This window comes from Citrus clementina, unplaced genomic scaffold (genome assembly GCF_000493195.1).
Source record: "Citrus clementina cultivar Clemenules unplaced genomic scaffold, Citrus_clementina_v1.0 scaffold_3, whole genome shotgun sequence".
Lineage (NCBI taxonomy): Eukaryota > Viridiplantae > Streptophyta > Magnoliopsida > Sapindales > Rutaceae > Citrus > Citrus x clementina.
In genome coordinates, this window is record NW_006262339.1 from 4,872,497 (window position 1) to 4,892,162 (window position 19,666).

Sequence of the window (19,666 nt, forward strand, 5' to 3'; positions counted from 1 at the left end):
GTTGCATGAGGACATACAACACTCATTTCACCCGTATCTTCCTGAGCAACTGTCATCATTTTCTTAGAAGAAGTTGCTAAGGTTTCACTCTTTGTTTCCATGGTAGCATGCTCTTCAAAATCAGCAAGAACTTTACCACTGGTGATTTTAGAAACATCGCCTCCAAACTCATTCATGCAAACATCTCCATCATAACCGTTCACTCTGATTTGGTTTTCATCAGTCTTCACAGTCTCTTTTAATGGTTTGCCTTTGGAATCAGACTCCTCTTGAGGTGAACTCCTAAAAGAAGGATGTGCTTCCATGCACTCTTCTTTACCAAGAACTGAAGCATTTTGCCCACAGAAGGGAGGAAAGTCTCTGATAGCAGAAACTCTTCTCCTAGGAGGATAATTTCTAGTCAAAATTCTCTCCAGATTACTTAAATGTGGAACAGCATTTCGCGAATTAGGTGAGGATAGTGCCTTTGAACCACTTTGCAGGACCATCTCTTCATCTGAAACACCAATATGCATCATGTTCAAATTTTTTGACCCATCATAAATTTTGCCTCCTGAAGTGTTTACATTTTCGGTGTCTAGCAACAATGTTCCATTCGGGTCAGCACTAACTAGATCCAGCATATCCACATGATTAGATGAGACAACAACATTTTCAGCATCAGGCCTAACTACACCAACAATGGCTTCTTCATTAGGTATCCAATTGATCCTTGAGGCAGACGGTCCACACCCGGGTGGAAAATCTCGAACAGCAGAAATTTTTCGCCGCTTATGCTTGGGACCACCTTGCGAAGCACAGTGGCCATTTTCCATAGGCGCTTTTCCCAACCTACCATCAGAATGACTACCATTAGGTAATGAAACAACTCTAGCTGACTCTGTCTGCAGCAAACTGTCCATAACCCCCATCCCAACTCATGAAATATTAAAACAACCTGAAAAATAAACATAATCATCATTAATCTCTAGATTAAAAAAAGCAATTATAACTCAGAAACTAAATATTGAGCATAACAGCAACAAGGTGAACCAAATGAGCAAAGACTCCCATGAGCCAAAAGATGAACGTAAGAAAAGAGAAGTAACAACAAACTTATAACTGAATAGTGAACAATGCAATTGTACTAAATTTTTTGCATTAACTAAACAGAAATTTAAGCAAATGCCTTCGCAGAATTAAACAGATTAAAGAAAGCCTTATATGAAGAAACTAGATATAGCAGACTACTAAGAATCTCAAGATTCAGAATTACAGTAGTCTCCAGGTCCCATAAAGACTAAATTAAACAACATTTAACAATCCTTGCATAAATGAAAGCAAACAACAACATGAGTCAAACAACATAAGAGATTAGTATCTGTTGGATCGGTTTATAAACTCAGCCAAATTTAGTTAAAAAAATTATTGAAAGTAAAAATAAAAAATAAAAATAAAGATAAAGGGGACATAAGATTTATGAGGACTTCTTACGTCTGCAGGGCCATGCCCACAACAATTACCTACGGATGGAGCCACGCCCATGAACACTACCTAAGTCCACAGACAGGAGGGGTGACGCAAACCCGATCCGATCTCAGGTTCAGGTTCGGATTGGATCAGATTACTTGTGCAATCCGATTGAGTGATGTTTACTACAACATGATCCAATCTGAAGATCCAATTGGGTTGGGTCAAAAAAAAAATCTAAAACAAAACTATAAAATTAACTAAACCAGTAAACCTAATCGAAATGAAATCTGTAAACAAAACTCACACTCACACACGCAGAGCCGCAGCACACAAAGTTACAAACAAAACTCAAAATTCTAAATCTGTAAACCACAGTATCACACACAGAGCACATGACCACAGCACTCACACCAGTACACCACACACAGACACACGACACATGCAGCTCAGGCCCCGGAGGTTGGAAACACTGAGCAGCCACAGGCACGCACTGCCGCGTGCGCACACACACACATAGAAATCAGGACACAACCGTGCAAAGCAGCAGCCAGCAGTAACCGACGTGACTGCACGAAGTCAAGCCATCGCTGCTGCTACAAAGTGCCACAGCAATCTGCCGCACCGCAACTGCTGCTGCCTGCTGCTACCGCAACGCACCGATGCAATCTACCTGCTGCCGCTTGCTCCACCAGCCTGCAGCTTGTTCCACCTCGACAGCCACCATCACCAAGTTTTTCATGGTATATGACTATATTATATTAAATAATTAATTTCAAAATTTTGAAATTAATTGTAAAATGGGGTTTATTGTTTGAATTTAAATAAACTTGACTTCGGAATTAGCAAGACATCTAAACCCGATATTGTTCTATGTATTGTATTTCTATATCTATATCTAACCCTAACCCACTCCAATCCGAATTAAACCTAAATTCATGTTCGGCTTGGATCAGAACAAAAACTCAGGTTGAGTTCAGATGACTTTTTCCCAACCTGATTAACTCGAAACCCAATTGGGTTTATCTAAACCTGAGTTTGCCCACCCCTGACGGACAGGGCCCCACCCACAACGACTACCTAAGTCCTTGGACGGGGACACACCCACAACGACCCATGCCTAAATTTTAATTAATTCACTAAGTAATAAAGATTACAACCTCTTGGACTTATTCAATTAAGAGTATTGGTCCCCTTGGTGAAACCAAACCCAATGAACTTGCTTAGCAATCACCACTTGACTTCAATGTCTGCTGCAACTTGAACTCCTTCAATCGTTGCAAATCGTCTACTGCTTCCTTGAAATCCCTTCAACACAAGCAAACCTAAAATACTTCTCCCGAAAATCTTAATCACAATACGAGTTTAGAAAATAAACAATGGAAGGTTGAAGACTCAAGTCTTCCATCTCTTCAACACAAGCAAACATGAAATAATTTTCCTGAAGATCTTAATCACAATAGAGTTTAGAGAATAGATGCAAACCTAAAATGCTTCTCTCTAAGATCATAATCGCAATAGAGTTTAGAGAATAGGCACAATTAAAGTACTTCTCCCTAAGATGTTAATCATAAGTTCAGATAGACATTGGAAGGTTGAATGACGCAAACCTAAAATACTTCTCCACTCAAGAATACATAGAAATCTTAATCACAAGTTCACAGAATATACAATGTTAAATTCAATGAGTGAAACTCCTCCTTTATATGTTACATGTCAAACCCTAATAAAGAGTGCAATAAATGCCAAATCTACTTATAACGGATGGAGTCTTCTAATAATGGAACCTTATTCTCCACAAGTAAAGCACAGGTGTTTCTTCTTGCTTCATGCAAAAGTGATCCAAATTCTTCAATGATTTACAATAAGATGCCGACACTAAATATGCTAACAGTATCTCATGTCTACATATGTAATATCCTACTAAACAAATGGCTGCAAAAGTTTCTTTTACCTTGTTTTCTAGGAAACCAAACAGAACATACATACCCCAAAGCTCAGAATCTAATACATGGAAAGAAAATGAGAAAAATCGACAGTAAACAATCCATGAAAATAAAATCATATGTCATTATATAACTAACTAGGCTTTAAAAAATAATAAAACAACAAATGAACAAACAAAGATTCAGGCTCTAATTCAGGCCATTTTCCAGCATCTTCTCAGTAAGCACACAGAATTTGAGCTACAAATCTCATAATCACAACAATCAAATTAAACCTAAACAAAAGTTGAAGACAACAATTATGCGAGTATCAAAATGATTAAAACCTAGTAATTGAACTAATTATAAAAAAAAAACGAAAATGCTATCTTCAGTTAAATAACACACAATATTCCAGCATTTTTCTCAGTGAAGCCAATTAATCAAATTAATTTTTAAAAAATCCACCAGAAGCACAAAATATAGAAGTAAATAATAGACCTGGATTTGGAATTTAGACTGAATCAACGGTCAATAAAGCACAAGATCTAACTGCACGACAGTCAATATCGGAAATGATTTAGGTTTTGGCCTCTCCGAAAAGTGCAGTGTGATGTATTGGAAAAATGAAAAATAAATTTGTTATCTTCACATTCATGCTTTAAGGCGAGTGAAAAACGAGGTTCTGATTTAAAGGCGGTCATAAACGACGTCGTGAGGTGCTTCCCAAAATTAGAATTATTTCGCTCGCTCACTGCGGTGGGCAGGTGTAAGTAATAATAATCCTTGGCGCTAAAACGGAAAACCACGAGTTACTTGCTTACCCTTACACCGTCACTGTTTAGGCATGACCCAGTCAAAAATGAAGTTTCCTTTCGCTGTAAGAGCGTGTCAAAAAATAAATTTGGTTTGTGCACGTGTCCCTGATTATTTTTGTTTTTACGGCATTATGTAGTTCCTCAGATCAAATTAAATTCTCTAATCGCACATCTGAAAAAGGTTTGCAATTTTTTATTTGACTGAAACTTTCAAGTTTCAACAACTTTTAAAAAAATTTAATTACATTATTCTTTAAAATACCTTAAATTAATTTATAAAATATTAACATATAAATTAAAAGTCCACATCCCATCATTAAATTTTATCTTAAAAATTTTTTAATATTTTTATTTATAAATTTATACGAATTCAAAAAGCGTAAATTATTCTTATCTTGTTACCTAATTTCTACTTTCATAATTATAAACTCTTAAAGTTTCTCAAAATAATACTTTTACTTATAATTTAAATATAAATTATGAAATAGGACGGGCAGAAAAAATTATTAAAAGAATAATTTATTTAAATATTTAATCAAATATTCATTAAAAAAAAAGATATTTTTATTATTTAAATAATTTTGGTTAAAGAGGGGTTTTAGAAGGAATTTAAAGGAATGTCAACAGGCCTACTCTTTTTATTTCTAAACACTACACGCTACATTGTGAATCAAAAGTCCACTAAGACTTAGGTCCATTTAAGACTAAAATTGTTAAGGTCCAGCCCAAAATTCCACAAAAAACATTTTAAATTTTAAATTTTAAATTTTTTCCTTTTTTAACTATTAAAATATTTGATTTTTTTTCCCGAACGAAATTTGAGGGGGGGGGGGGAAACCAAACTTGGAAAATAGTCTTAAAATCTTTGGATTTTTTGAAACTAACTCTTAACTTTTATTGTTATCATAACTGGCCAAATACATGTTAACATATATGTTTCTATAATATTGATTTTGATGATAACAAACAAGATTAAGAATGATTAATCTTTTAAGCTCAAATTATTTAATATTCTTTTTAAATAAATCATTATTTTCACATTATAAATGTTTTGTATTTAATGGAAAAATGATTTTATGAAATTGATTGTTTTTATTCTTTTTAAATAAATCATTATTTTCACATTATAAATGTTTCATATTTAATGGAAAAATGATTTTATGAAATTGGTTGTTTTTCAAAGTTTATAGTTTAATTGAAACATTTTGAAAACTTTGAAATAAACAAGTATTGCTTGAAATTTTGGTGAAGGACTTATTTGAAAAGTGTCATAGCATTTTAGGCTATAACATAATTTCAGAAAGTTTTGGGATTAACAAAGCATTACTTAGAAATTCTGAAATTGGACATATTTATAAAGTTTCATAACGTTTTGGGTTATAGTACAGTTTTGTAAAGTTTTATGGTCAAACTGTAAATTTTAAAAAAAGTGCACCGTGCAGGTTACTGTAGCAATCACTGTAGCAAACGGCTAACCGTTTATTTAAAAAAGGCTAACCGATAATTTCCAGAAAGCATGTTCTGCAAAGTATTGTTAAAATGATGATTCTGGAAACTAACGGTGAACCGTTTACTGAAAACGGTTAACCGATTATTTCCAGATTGCTAACCTTGAACCGTTTAGTAAGAGCGGTTAAACTAAATTTGTTTTGCAGGTTTCTGGAAATTAACGGCGAAAGGGTAAGCCTAAACGGCTAATCGTTTATTTGAAATTTGGCCCAACGGTAACTTTGACCAAACGAAACGGTTAACCGTTTATGGTTAACGGCGAACCGTTTTCTGTCCGACAGTTTGTAACGGCTAGATTTTCAGCTCTAACTATAAATAAGCTCATCCAAATTCAAACAAGATTGATCACAACACAATCATTGAGCTTATATTCGAGAATACAATCTTCATTAAGCTTTAAACACATTCTCTCTTCATCTATTCACACATTGGGCATTGATTTCTAATCTTAAATATTGTGTGAGAGAAAAACAATTTGTAATCTTCTACTTTGAGTGATTGTAAGTGTTGGGATACACTTGGGTTAAGAGATTGGGGATAATCTCTTGTTGTAAAGGTCCATTGACACATTGGAAGTCAATTGTAAGCGTTTGAAGCCTTGGGAGGCTAGCTTAGTGAAATCCTCAAGCCCGGTGAGCTTGGAGGCGTGGACGTAGGCGGAGATTGCCGAACCACGTAAAAATCTTTGTGTTTGTTTTCTCTTCCCTTACTCTTTTAATATTGTGCATGATTGAATTTATTGTTTTCAATTTGATTAAGGCAATAGATTAAATTGTTGAGAGAATTGTATTGTATAATTTTTAAAATCCCAATTCACCCCCCCTCTTGGGTTGCATACTTGTATTTCAATACAATGTTTTTAAACCGAATAGGCCTCATCACTTTCAAAAAATTACCAAAGCAATACCACTCTTAAAAAATCATCAAATCTCACTGCTTCACAAAATCATCAAACACCATCACTTTCAACAAATTACCAAATTCATCAAACAAATGTAGCAATACATAACTAAAGATATAATCATCAATTATAAATCCTAAAGCTAAGGTTAGTGTATCACACAATGTGTGTTTTTTAATGTTTTAAGTTAAGGGTTTAAGTTTGAAATTTATGTGAATTTTTTTTTAAATGTTGTTATTTTTAATTCATAAAATAATGTGAATTCTTAAAGTACTTAATTTGAGTTCACAGATAAAAAAAACTATTGAAAATAACAAAAATTCGAGTTAAAAAAATATTGGAACAAAACCCAAAATATATACACAGACAAGGCGACTAGTACTTGATCACATAGTCACATTATGTGTGACAAATAGGGATCTAAAATGTGGGGGATGTTTTTATCCAAAAAATATCATTTTGCTAGTTGTGATATTAAAAAGTTATCGGGTTCAATTTAAAAAGAAAAACTCAAAAGTTTTAGGATTTTTTTTTTATAAATTTTCCAAAAAGCACAGAACCAAGTCAGGGTGGCTTTTTCCAGGGTCGAGCTAATATAAACTAAAAGCCTAAAACCGAACCCAACCCAACTCAAATCAAACCCATTTTATATCCATAATGTCATTGTTTCACTAATAAACATAATATTTAAATTATTACCTTCGTCTTTAGCTTTCGCAAGTACTATATTATTAAAAAAAAATAAAAAAAAAGAAGGGAAAAGTACTAGATTTTAATATCTCAATCTTAAAAATCTTTAAAAAAAATGTTAATTAATGAGGACGAGCCTCGAATTTATCGATCGACCACAAAATGACAAAGAATAATTTTTATAACAAATTTTAGATACAAATATTTTCATGAATGTCACATTGATTTTAATATTTCCTCCTCCCTCAACATTCTCTGTGTTGTCCACTTTAATGATGTTTTCCTAAATTTAATACTAAATCTCCTTATTTACAACGTTATGGACCTTTTGGAAACAATTAGACAGAACCTATACATATGAGTAACGTGTAACTCTCTCTTCCCGAAGGAAAAAAGTTTCACAAATTAAAGACAAAAAAAACTAGGCACGGAAAGCATAGAACCAAAGTAGCAGTTAACTTCCTAACACCCCAATGATTATTGCACGTAATTTTGTAACCTTTGATTAAAATATTCGGGAAACTATATTATGATTAAATTCTCCAGGAAAAACATCTTAGTTTTGCTCTTTAATAAGAGATTTGAAGCATGTAGCAGTTTACAATAAGTGAAGGCAGATTCAAGTTGTAACAAATATTGAAATCGAGCTTTGCTGGTGCAAACGAAACAAGTTCATTTGATTTGATTTTAGGGAAGGTTGAAGAAATGACTTGTTGTTTTGAAATAAGAAGTCAGCAAGGCACATGAAAGTGTGGAATGAAAGATTGAAAGTTCTTAAAACAAACTGTACAAGTTGGCCATGGCTCGTTTAAGTTATAACTTCAATTAGATAAAAAACTAAAAAAAAAAATATTTTTTTTTATAAATATATAATTAGAAAAATATCATAAGTAAACAAAATTCACAAATTTAATGGAAAATGGTAAAATTTGCAAAATGCTTTAAATATCCACCGTTGATCTTATTACCGGCCGTTGATTGATACAAAAAAGGGCGGGAATCCTTCAAAAGGACCAAAAAGTCAAAAACGATGAAGCCGCCAATAAATAGACAAAACCCTAAAATTGAAATCAGAATAGTTCCGAAATTCTCCCCACTTCACCTTTCGCCCAAAATTTCAAACCTGAAAAATGGAAGCCGACGATCCTTTCGCCTCAATCACCAAACTCTGCCAGGTGTCATCCTCCCAGGAAGAACACTTGCGTCACTGTCGGTTCGTGGGCGAACCGGAAGAGGACCCGCAAGCTTCCGGGGAAATTGACGAGCAATTAACCGGCATCATGATGATTACTCCTCCTGATAGTATGTCGGACAACGACGAGAATGACAATAATGCCCTTAAAGATAACGAAATTTTCCATACCCCACCTGAAGATACCCTAATCTCCAGCTCCGACGATCATCGAGATAATCAAAGGGTTGTTATTGAAGAAGAAGCTGAAGGGGGTTGTACGGAGGGCGAAAAGACGGTCGATTTGGGGACGGATACCGATTTAGGGTTCACAGAGGTGGAGTTGACGCAGAGATCCGGCAGTGCAAACGAGGTAATTCAATCTGAATTAAACAAAATTAGGGTTCTGAAGAGAGAATTAGCTGCCAGTGAACGTCTAATCGAATCTCTAAAGAAAAAATCGAAAATTTCGGATAACAGTTTTCGTTCGGAATCTCCAAAACGATGTTTAGGGGAAAGTGTAAAGAAAATAATGAAATCTTTGGAGAAATTGAATTCTAATAAAGGCAGTCCGTACAATCACGAATATAAATCTCATCAAAGTAATCAAAGTAGTGAAGCTAGTGGAGATAGTTCTTCCAAAAGGAAGCTAGACTTTTCAACTGACAATTTAGGATTAGAAACTGAAGCTACTGATAGGGATTTAAGATTTAGTGAAGGTTTAGAGCGCATTATAAGAAATGGGGAAGGTTATAGATCAGTAGGCAACAATGGAAATGGTAAGGGAACTTCAATTTCGGGGCGAAAGAGCAAAGAGGACATTGACAAGTATAGGTATACTGGTCCAAGCGTTCATAACTCATGTGAAATGGGGAGAAGAACTCGCGCGATACGCTCATTGCCGGTGACAATTTGTGGAAAGGGAGAGAGGGATGCTAGGAATGATTATAAGGAGATCACGCTTTTGGATGTCTTGAGGATGCTGGCAAGGAATTGTGATTATGATCATAGCCTTGAGAGTAAAAGCATCTTGGATGTTGCAAAGAGTCGGGGCTTGTCTTTTCCGTAGCTATGAGATAAAGAATCATCTATAACATGTATATAAGTGGACATAGGGTTTTTATGGACATTGGTATGATGGGTTTCGAACTGAACAGAGGTTTTGGAAATCCTATTGTTCTTGGATGTGAACCTGTTTCCCCAACTGCTGCTGGCCTATACAGTTAGGGATGTTATTGTTGGTTGTTACCAATGGGAGGATGTATGTTGGAGCATATTGAACTTATAAATTGGAAGATAAGTGCATTTGTGGATCAATAATGGGATGCTGTCGGTGTTACTTGGTTTGGGAGCTTTACATGAGGTGCGTGTTTGGACTTTGGAGCATCAACACATTTTTACGCAAAAAATCTTGTACATAACTATATATATTTCAGCTACTAGTGTTCCTTAACTGAGCTCTATGTGTGTGTAATACTGGTTTGATAAGACAGTTGTTGGTTGGACTTATTTATTGTATGAAGTCAAGCCCTGTTACTTAGCCTAAATTTAAGGATCCAATTGAAAAGGATTTTGCTAAAATTTGTCAAAGAAGAAACAAGGTATTTATAGCTATTCTCATTCTTCCCCTTCATTTCAGGAAATGTACATTATATAAGTATTTACATATCTATCAATGCATAGTCGTACCTGTTAAATTGAAATTTAAAATAGTTGATTTAATATGTTGAGGCAATCAGGCAAAATGTTGCTTTCCCAAGTCAGGATAATAGCACTATGAATCTATGATTGGCTCTCTTCAAATGCACGTGCATCGGCTGTATGCAGTTGCACAATTTGACTTTGGGAGTTTTCTTTTATTGCTCTTATAGTTATAGGGATCCATCTTGCAGTTTTTCTGCGGATAAAACTTCATGAGGTCATCAGACTTTGCTTATTAATGGATTCTCATTAACCGGTTAGTTGTTCATGGAAATGATGCCCCCATTTTTTAGCACAGAGAATTGATAATCCGCCCAAACAAGAAATAAGTAAAATTTTAGATGTGTAATAAGTATTTCATCTTTGTTGTTCATAAGATTTAACCGGGTAATTCTACAAAGTTACGTTGAGCATTTTCAAATGCTCAAATAAGTAGTGATGTTTGGTGGTCGTGCACAATTTATTTAAACCGGGCTAATGGTATTAAGCTATGTTCAAATTGATGTGCACAAAGTTCTTATATTCTCACATCTAAGAGAATCAACTAGCAACGTAAAATATGATCTTACAGATCACTGTTCCTACATCCTAGAATGATTGACCCACTAATGAAGTCGATTATTCACAATAAGCATCAAAAGAGCGAACGTTTCTTCTTTTCCCATATATCTTCGGGACTGACATGACCAACTGAACTATGCAGTTGTCCAGCCAAGAAGCATAAATATAATGGTTACTTACCAACTTAATTCACATGCATCCCTCCCTTTGTGGCTGGGTAAAATCTATGAAACTGAAGCAACGGCTCCAAGAGGATGTGGCAAGTTATTTTGCATGGCAAACATTATATTTGCATACATAACTCTGAAAATCGCCCCTCTACAGCATCTTGAGCTATATATTACAGTCTGTTGTCAACCTATACAAAAAAGCCCACCCAAGCCAAATTTATCTCTTAGCATTCCATGTTCGAAAAGATCAAGGGAAAAAGATCAACCAGCAAACGTCATTCACAGAACTTTAGTAGTTGGCATGCATAGAGCATCCATCGGACAAGCACTGAAGGAGGCAGTCTGCAGACTTACATGGCCCTAGTAATCAAAGTACTATTTGGACCAATTCTGCTATGGTCGGGCATGATTCGGGTATGCTGAGCTACTACTGCTTGCCTGTTGGCCAAAACTTAAAGATGGGTGAAGGAGCTCTGCCTGTGGAAATGAGCCATTGGATGGCACGTCCAGCAGCAGATCTTGATCAGAACTTTCATCAACAAAATGCAGAGATTCGAGCATGAGGGAGCTACCATCAGAAGGCAAGGCAAATAAACTTCTTGGACTAAAGCAAGAGCCATCATTTTCCATGAATTCCTTGTTTTCATAGGTAGCCTTCACAGTCACCCTTTTGGGGCTCTTCATAATATTTTTTGCTTCTGAAAGAGCAAAGATACTTTTAGGGAGCAGTTCCAATGTACAATATTGTAATGGTTACAGAAGACCATTGACAATCAATTTATACTGTGATGTATTTATTATGCCATTACAAAAGCCTGTCACTTGATCATGGGGTTAGTCAACCAAGTTGTCAACACTAACCCTTCAAATTGAAAAGACGTCTTTGAGTTTAGATGTATCCACACATGCAACGGTGCACCAACAGAGATTAATTCAAATTTCTAATATATTATCCATAATCTGTGCTAAAGATGTTTTAAGCCAATCATCTGTTTCATTAAAATTTCCCCAAAAATCTATCCTCTAAAAGTGGTAGTGGTATTTGTGAGTGTCAGGTCCTTAGGATTATCGGGACAGAATATGTATGTAGGGGAAATTGTTGAGGCTTAACTGTGTCAACAGAAAGAAATGTGTATCCTCTATGATATTGCATGTATATGTTTACTGCAACGGAACTTAAAACTGTGTGCCATAAGCAATTGGAAATTATGTGAACAGAAATTACAGATCCGGGATTGAAGCCTAGATTGGAAGGATTGATTTTAACCACATCGGTAATCCTAGTGCATGTTATACTTGCTAGGAACAAAGTACCCTTCAGCTTATCATAATCCTATTTATTAGTCTCCCGTTTGGTTTCTCTTTGTTCATTGGAGAGCCTAAGTTGTGTCTTCAACGTTGGGAATCAATGAACCTCTCCAACCTTTTGTAGTGTTTACCTGATCAGAAACATTCAATGACACATTATCACAAGTTTGACTAACCTGGAAACTTTTGATTTTGGCCATCACGTAATCTCTTGGCATTTATTATGTTATTTGATGCAGCGGCATCTGGCCCTCTTGAAACATATGACCCTCCAGTACCACTCTTACACTTCTGCAACCATAAAGTGAGCTAATAATTAGCAAGATAATTGTCAATCAACTTTCCAAGGAATAAAAGTTCTGATAAAGATTTTAAAGTAATGATATTCAAATAAAAACTCAATTTAAACCTTGAGTGATTGATAGTGCTCCACCCAATTGGATGTTGTCAAATTAGATAACGCAAGCCTTTTCAATGTCCTGCAGTCTTCGGTTGCCACCCCCAGGAATGAGAGATCAAAAACCCCTTCTGCAAGCAGTTGCTGAAAGGAAGATATATTCTCCTTGAATTGAAGGCTATCAAACATACTATTGAGGCTGCACATGCAACAATGATATCATCAATAATGCACCTCAAAATTGAAACCTTTTCTTTAAAATTCCACATGAAATGAATTGCTTCAACACCAATGTTTGAATATGCATAATAGGACCATCAATTGCTCATTATTCAAGACCGGATTCCATTGGTTTGGTTATTATGCATATCACACTTGCAATCCAATTTGGTGTGATTATCCTTACTACACTGCAATGAAACCTTATTCATTATTTCACTATAGATCATATTTCAAAAATTCTCTACATTCACTTGCATATAGCATAAAAGACATGTAAGAGAAAGAGACTGACCTATCTGGAAATACGGTGGTGTCATTAAGAGGTAGATACTTCAGTAATTGCTGCTGCTCCTCGTGCGTCAAGTGTCCCACAAACTCCTTAAAATTGAGAATATCCTACACCAAATATGAATACTGACCATGATATCTCTCAACAATTTAAAACAGAACAATGTTCAAGCAGAAATATTCTGCACAATAGATAAATACAACGATGCAAGTCACACTGCTGTATGAGTAATTTAGGGTAGATTCACAAAGATCCTTCAGAAGAAATTCAAAGTGAAACTTTGAGAGTGCATAACAATGAGAAAGTGAAACACGGTAACCCATATACCATATACATAACTCAGTTTGACATGCTTCATATTGAGAAATGCACAGCTGAAAGTAAGCTTCAATATATATATATATATATATATATATATAATTTTACCAAAGCCTTCTCAGTAGAATGCTAACAGATAACATCAAGTTCAAATCAATGGTTTTTGTATGACCACCAGACAAAGACCAACTTAATACCACTTACATTCAAGTCTATTTCACATAGCGGTGAATTATGACTCCCCAGGATTTGTAATTTTTCCTGCTGAGATTTGTCCCTGAAATGCCAAAAAACAGAAATGTTAACCAAGCTAATAATCTCCATTTTGTAGTTATGTTGCATGCTCATTATATAGGGGAGGGTTTAAATTAGAAACCATTACTTTTGTTTTCAATCTCTTAAAAATAGATAATTGACAAAAGGGCTTTCATATGTTTTTACCATTCCCAAAGAAGTTACCTCTTAAGTTGATCTTGTTGCATGCCTTGTTCAATGAAGTTCTTTGCTTTGTCCATGTTACGACTTGAAAAGTTTACACCCTGGTAATCATTATATACATGAAGGGTTGCAGAACGAGAGTATGACTCATTTACTAAGTACTGTTTGTTTTCAACTGACAAGGAACTAGCTTCAGATTCCTCTTCTCGTGCTATGGAACTGGGATGTCTAATGAGAACACTTCCATGTCCTATCTCGACAGACACCATTGGTGTTTCACTTTCAAAAAGCAAATCCTCTTCTGATGATCCAGAGAAGTATGAAGACTGTTGTTCATGTAAAATAGTATACAAATCTTTAGTAAGCTTCTCAACTGGAGATTGCTTTGGACGATTGACACAGGTTCTCTTCTTAGAAGGTACCACCGAGTCCCACACATTTGATTGGGCTGGACCTGACAAGAAAAGCATCAGGAAAATACTTCAGAGGCAGAATTACCAAGCACAGTAAGGTCGATAAATTATTGAATCAATGGCACTTGAACTAGTCAAGCAAGCAGTTGGCATTCCACACAGATAGATTCTGGAACAGTTAAGTTACTTTTCTCTAATTTACTGGATTCATATATCATACGGTAGCTGACGCAATACCAATGTTCTTAACTCTTTTTAAAATTTACATGAAACTGAGCAATGGATTATGCAACTCTAGTGATGGCCTGGTATAAAAAAATTTCACTCAAAAGGGGCAACGAAGATGAACTTTATTGAGTGCCCAACCTGTCAAATCACTAGCATCTGCACTCCCAAATTGTACACAGCTCTCAGAATTAGATATGGCAGACCCCGAACTAGATCTATTACTTGTGTCTTCATCAACAACCTTCCGGTATCCATGGTTGTAATCAGGGGCAAAACCCCCAACTACCACATTGTCATAATTTGACTTTCGCTTGAGAACTTTCACATCTTTGTTCTTGTTAATAGATATGCTCTTAACTTTGGAAACCCTGTGATCCTCATAATCATCTGGTTCAGCCCGAGCATGAAGTGGGGTATAGTTTGCAAGAGTTCCCTTTGTCCTCCACCGAGATCCACAGGCATTGCACAGTACAGGCTTCTCAGGAGGCCCATTGCGCCAAAGAGGAGTGCCTATTACAACACTTGATTGTTAGCAATAATAGACATCAAATAAATCCATTTACAAATATGATTAAATATGTAAGTAAGATAGACTTAGAAGATGAACTAATGGTCATCTAGAGCTCCTCATTGTCAATAAATTTAACAGCCACACAAACAGCAGGAACATTCAGCAGGAAAATGATTTGTCAAAATATGCACTTCAGCTAATGCATAGACAAGGATGAAGGCTCTATTGGACAAGAGTTGTTAACAAATACAGGTGAAACAACAAAGAGATTTTGAATAGAAGATAGAAAGCTAATCACCGAGAGAAGTATATATTTGGGAGAAATGGATATGAAAAGCATTCCAGTAAATTTCTAATAGAAATAGCTTCTCAGGCTTGGGCTAATATACATCTTTCATGTGGCGGATTTCAATATTTGTTCATGTCGATTCAACATATCAATATTCTCACTCTTTCTGTACCCAAACTAAAACAGGATTTAGGATGCACCTCCTCTCATCATAAGCAATTTATGATCAGGCCTTTTCTAAGTGATCAACAAAGCCATTGCTCTTTCTTCCCGATTTTTCCTTTCTTTCTCTACTGAGCTTCTTATCAAAATATATAAATAAAGGCATTGACCTTTAGGGTGGAACAAGGGCATAATTCTCATAGATACTCTAATTACATGTACAAAGAAATAGAATTTTCTTCCTCGTTACACCACCATCTGGTATTGGTCTTGAGGTTTCCTCTCAACATGACCATTTCTGAGTGTTTGGCTATCCAAAACCTATTCAACATTGATTCAAATTTGCATCATTCCAACTTCTATGCCAAAGAATAGTGTTGGCATTGAAGATAACACTGAAGTTGCTACAACTAAGGAGAAGCAACTTTAATAAACCTCACTCACAGCTCAGTCCCAACAAATGCTTGCGGGAAATCAAAAACAAATGTTGTGCTGCACACTTTCACAGACAAACAAATAACGTAATGATGCATTTGGAACTAGTTCAAGAAACTTCTTAGCAGGTGAATGGGAGAGTTTGTCAACTTCAAAAGACAATAGGATGCAATTAGAAACAAAAGCTCAACATCAAGAAAACGGAAGAAAGTAGTTTTGAACTGAAATAAAAGTAACTAAATGAAAGTAATTTCAATAAGCAGTTGGAGAAGCAGCACAAGTTAATCAGTAAAAACAGTTCAAGCACTTATTAGCAAGTACTCTTCAGCTCTAATCCTACATTGGATTCACTCTTTAAAAACAGGAATGTGGGCAATAGATTCGCCACTGAGGTTAAACTAAGCTAAAAAAAATTCACATTCCTGATGTTGTAGAAACTACATTTATTTTTTTCTCATATTGAATAATTCAGTAAGCAAAAAATTCATACAAAAAGTTCAGCTTGAGCTATTTCTCAATCTGATATTGACAAAGTGATTTCCAACAATTTGATGAAGAGTCCAAACTCAACTCTGAAACAAGTTGAAAACTGTGATAGACAGTCAAACAAGAAAAACTGAGTACTTGGACTCAATGAAAAACTGGAATTGAAAGCAGTATCAGTTCAAATAAACAAGACAGCTGTGTTTCAGAATCCACACACAAGCAAAATCACACAACAATACAGCCCATATTCTCAATTCATTAGCTTTTTGCACATAGTTTATTCCCTTCAATCATAGAATTACTCATCCAATATGCATATTCATATATCAAACAAACAAAATAAAATACAAAAATTGAAGAACACATTTTTTCCTTAAAAAATGGAGAAACAAGAACTCACTTGTAACTCCACAGTGATAGCAAGGACCTTGCTTTCCCATGTCCTTCCCTTAGTTTTTTTTTTTTTTTAACCCTTTAAAGGAAATAATTCTAACAAAATTCTGGTAAACAAAAGGGAAAAAGGGCAAATTTATTGACAAAAGTTGAAACGAAAATTAATAAATTTGTAAGAATAAAAAAAAAAAACTGTTTTTTTTAATCTATATTTCTTCAAGCCTCATATGGCATATACAAACACAGCTGGGCACAAACAAGAAAGGCTTCTCAGCAACAAAGCTTTGCTGAAAAAATATTAAAAGCCAAAGACCCAGTACAGTATTTTCTCAGTTTTTTTTTTTTTTGGTTGGTTATGTGGTCTTATTTATTTAATTGTTATTTTAAAAATCACAAAAAAAAATAATGACAAAAATACAATAAGAAATGAAAAGATAGAGATGGGTTTCTCAGCTGGGAATCTGTACAATCAAATGGAAAAAGTAAAAGGCCATTGAGAGAGAATCTAATTAAATGGCTGTTAAAATGTGAAAGAGAAGAAGCAGAAGAAGAAGAAGAAGAAGAAAGAGAAGTGTTTGTGTGTATAAATAATATATGACCTTTTGTTGTTGTATAGTTGTATGTATTGTGAAGTAAAAATGTAAAATGTTCAGCTCTCACTCTTTATTTTACTTTTATTATTATTATTATTATTATTATTTTCATGTTACCAAAAGAAAAAAAAAATAGAAAGACTGAAAGATTTCAATTCCATATTTATTTATTTCTTCTTATTTAAAAAATCAGTTATTATTTTTTTAAAAAAACCCATTCCGAAGTGAAACATTGCAAAGAATATAATTGCATATATTCTGTTGACCATAGGCATCTCTTCTTTGTTAAACCAAAAGGGGGCAAAAAAAAAAAAAAAAAAGCCAGATATTAAACTTATGGTTTTAGAGAAAATTAAAACAAAAATAAATGGCAGAGAACAACAAAAAAGGTGAAAAAAGCAAAGAGGGTGTTTGTTTGGCATTTTCCTTTGTATATTATGTTTTTCTTTTTTTTTTTGGGTATTTTGTACAAGATAATATTAATAATATTCTGTTCTGTATGTTTTATGTGATGACATGATGTTGATAAATATTAAAATCAGTCTTTATTTATAAAAGGAAGAAAAACTAGAGTCACCCTCTACGCTACATTTCGTGGTCACAACTCACATGTGCGACGATTTCATTGGGGGAAGCTTCGAATTATATCGACATTGGGCCCCACTGAAATGTAATTCGGTCAAGATTTTCAATTTAATTTAGGTTTTAGATCTGAGGGTAGTGAGTACGGCTGTGATTAACGTAACTTAAGTGGCCTGTCATTGTAAAGATAAGACTTGTAAAAAAGCTAAAACCAAAAGCATCACCACAAAAAGGGACATTTATTACAATATAATTATTCTTTTCCACCTCCAATTTAGCATTTATTTATTTTTTAATTGACATCAATTTTACAAAAACTTAACGAGACAAATACTATGCCAAGCCCATGATACACGGTGGGTATCCCATGAATTTGACTGATTTTGGTACCCATGTGAGTTTCCTTTTTTTCTTTTATTTTTTTTTCCTTATTTCTAATTTTTGGTTTCAGCTTACTTTCTGAATAATTTGGTCGACCCACAAGTCTAAAAATCGTACTAAGAAAACCAACAGGAATACAGAAATCTTAGCCGTGTGATTACAAGCACAAGGCTTTTCCAACGAAAGATTTTGACCCAAAGCCAACTCACGTCATGTTCAAAATCGGACGGCCAATAATCATCAGTCTTTTGGGCTTCCCCAGTGAATAGTCAATGAATAAAAAGTCATGCAGATTAACACGACCTATATAAATGTCATTCGTTATACAAGTTTGACGTAAATTGTAATGTTATTAATAATACATTTTTATGTCTACGGTGTTTTTGTTAACATTACATCCTCTTTATCATACAGATTATGGACCGTCCATTCAATCACATAATTGGAAGATGCGACCGATCCCATTAATAAAAAATATATATGACTTTTTTTAAAAAAAAATATTAATGAAATGCGACTTCTTATCACTCAAAAAAAATACCACTTTTTTCTTTTTTATAGAAAATGAAACATGACCTTAGTAAGATATAAATATGATTTATAAAAATGTTTTTACTTTTTTTAAAATTTATGGTGGTTATCAGTTTATATGAATAGAGTTTATACACTTAAAATTATTGATATTTCTTAATTTTATCGAATTTTATTAGCACATTAAAAAAAACCCTTTTTTTCTTTAAAAAAAGGAAAAAAAGGGGGGGGTCAAGACATAATGGTGGGTCCCAACAAAGAACTTCATAACCGATGGTGCTTTGTTAGATCGGCCACTTCTCTTCTCCTCGGTTCTTTTCTTAGTTTCCTTGGTAAATCTTCTCAATAAGGAAACAAAGTTAGTGTACAGAACACTCACACCGAAACATTTATTTTAAAGGACACGTAAGGTATTGCATAAATGATTTAGACCGCGGCCCCACGTCAGGATCACGCTCTTTTTTTTTCTTTTTTTATAATCCGGTTTGATTGTTGTATGTAAACGAGGATGTGGCGTTGTGGGTCCGTCGAGTGTAATTAGGTTGGAAATGCAGACGCCACGTGCACAGCGAATGTGGGGTGAGGGTGCATGATTGCAAGCATGTGGTGAGACACAACAAGTTCGCTTGTCTTCAACTAAATTCGAGTAAATAAAAAAAAACAACAAATCGGAGCCCGTCTTTAATTAAGAAGAGGGTAGAGAGCCCTAATCTTCTCTTTCGGCATAACCAATGACCTTCAATTCTTTCTTTTTTAAAAAAAAAAAAAAAAATTGTTTATGGAAATGGATTGTAT

General features: G+C 34.6%; 2 protein-coding genes across 5 annotated transcripts in view; both read right to left on the reverse strand.

The window, feature by feature from the left end:
- LOC18048705 (histone-lysine N-methyltransferase, H3 lysine-9 specific SUVH6) overlaps nt 1-4,114 on the reverse strand; it is a 6,502-nt gene extending 2,388 nt beyond the window's left edge. Inside the window, exons 1-2 of one of the 4 annotated variants that reach the window (XM_006440117.2) lie at nt 3,876-4,064; nt 1-937 (exon numbers count right to left, since the gene is read on the reverse strand). The exon at nt 1-937 is cut by the window's left edge and continues 2,388 nt beyond it. In XM_006440117.2, the coding sequence (XP_006440180.2) occupies nt 1-911 (911 nt within the window). In that variant the 5' untranslated portion in view covers nt 912-937; nt 3,876-4,064. Of the gene's footprint in view, nt 938-1,502; nt 1,652-2,609; nt 2,758-2,781; nt 3,454-3,875 lie in introns of those variants that run through there. The other 3 variants (XM_024188265.1, XM_024188266.1, XR_002906427.1) reach the window with 3 other exon arrangements.
- A 6,509-nt stretch (nt 4,115-10,623) lies between these two features.
- Nucleotides 10,624-17,343, reverse strand: LOC18048708 (GATA transcription factor 26). The gene is made up of 8 exons (XM_006440120.2): nt 16,792-17,343; nt 14,647-15,018; nt 13,889-14,321; nt 13,634-13,706; nt 13,115-13,218; nt 12,613-12,799; nt 12,380-12,494; nt 10,624-11,593 (listed from the first exon to the last, which is right to left on the reverse strand). Exons 1-8 carry the CDS (start codon nt 16,829-16,831, stop codon nt 11,289-11,291), a joined length of 1,629 nt encoding a protein of 542 aa, XP_006440183.1. The 5' UTR covers nt 16,832-17,343; the 3' UTR covers nt 10,624-11,288.
- Nucleotides 17,344-19,666: the final 2,323 nt, after the last annotated feature.

Bases quoted from the DNA above. Each gene is read 5' to 3' on its own strand.
- LOC18048708 (XM_006440120.2), bottom strand. From the start codon at position 16,831: ATGGGAAAGCAAGGTCCTTGCTATCACTGTGGAGTTACAA. The intron at 15,019-16,791 runs GTGAGTTCTTGT...GTGTTGTAATAG, and splicing joins CTATCACTGTGGAGTTACAA to GCACTCCTCTTTGGCGCAAT. The intron at 12,800-13,114 runs GTCAGTCTCTTT...TTGCATGTGCAG, and splicing joins ACCACCGTATTTCCAGATAG to CCTCAATAGTATGTTTGATA.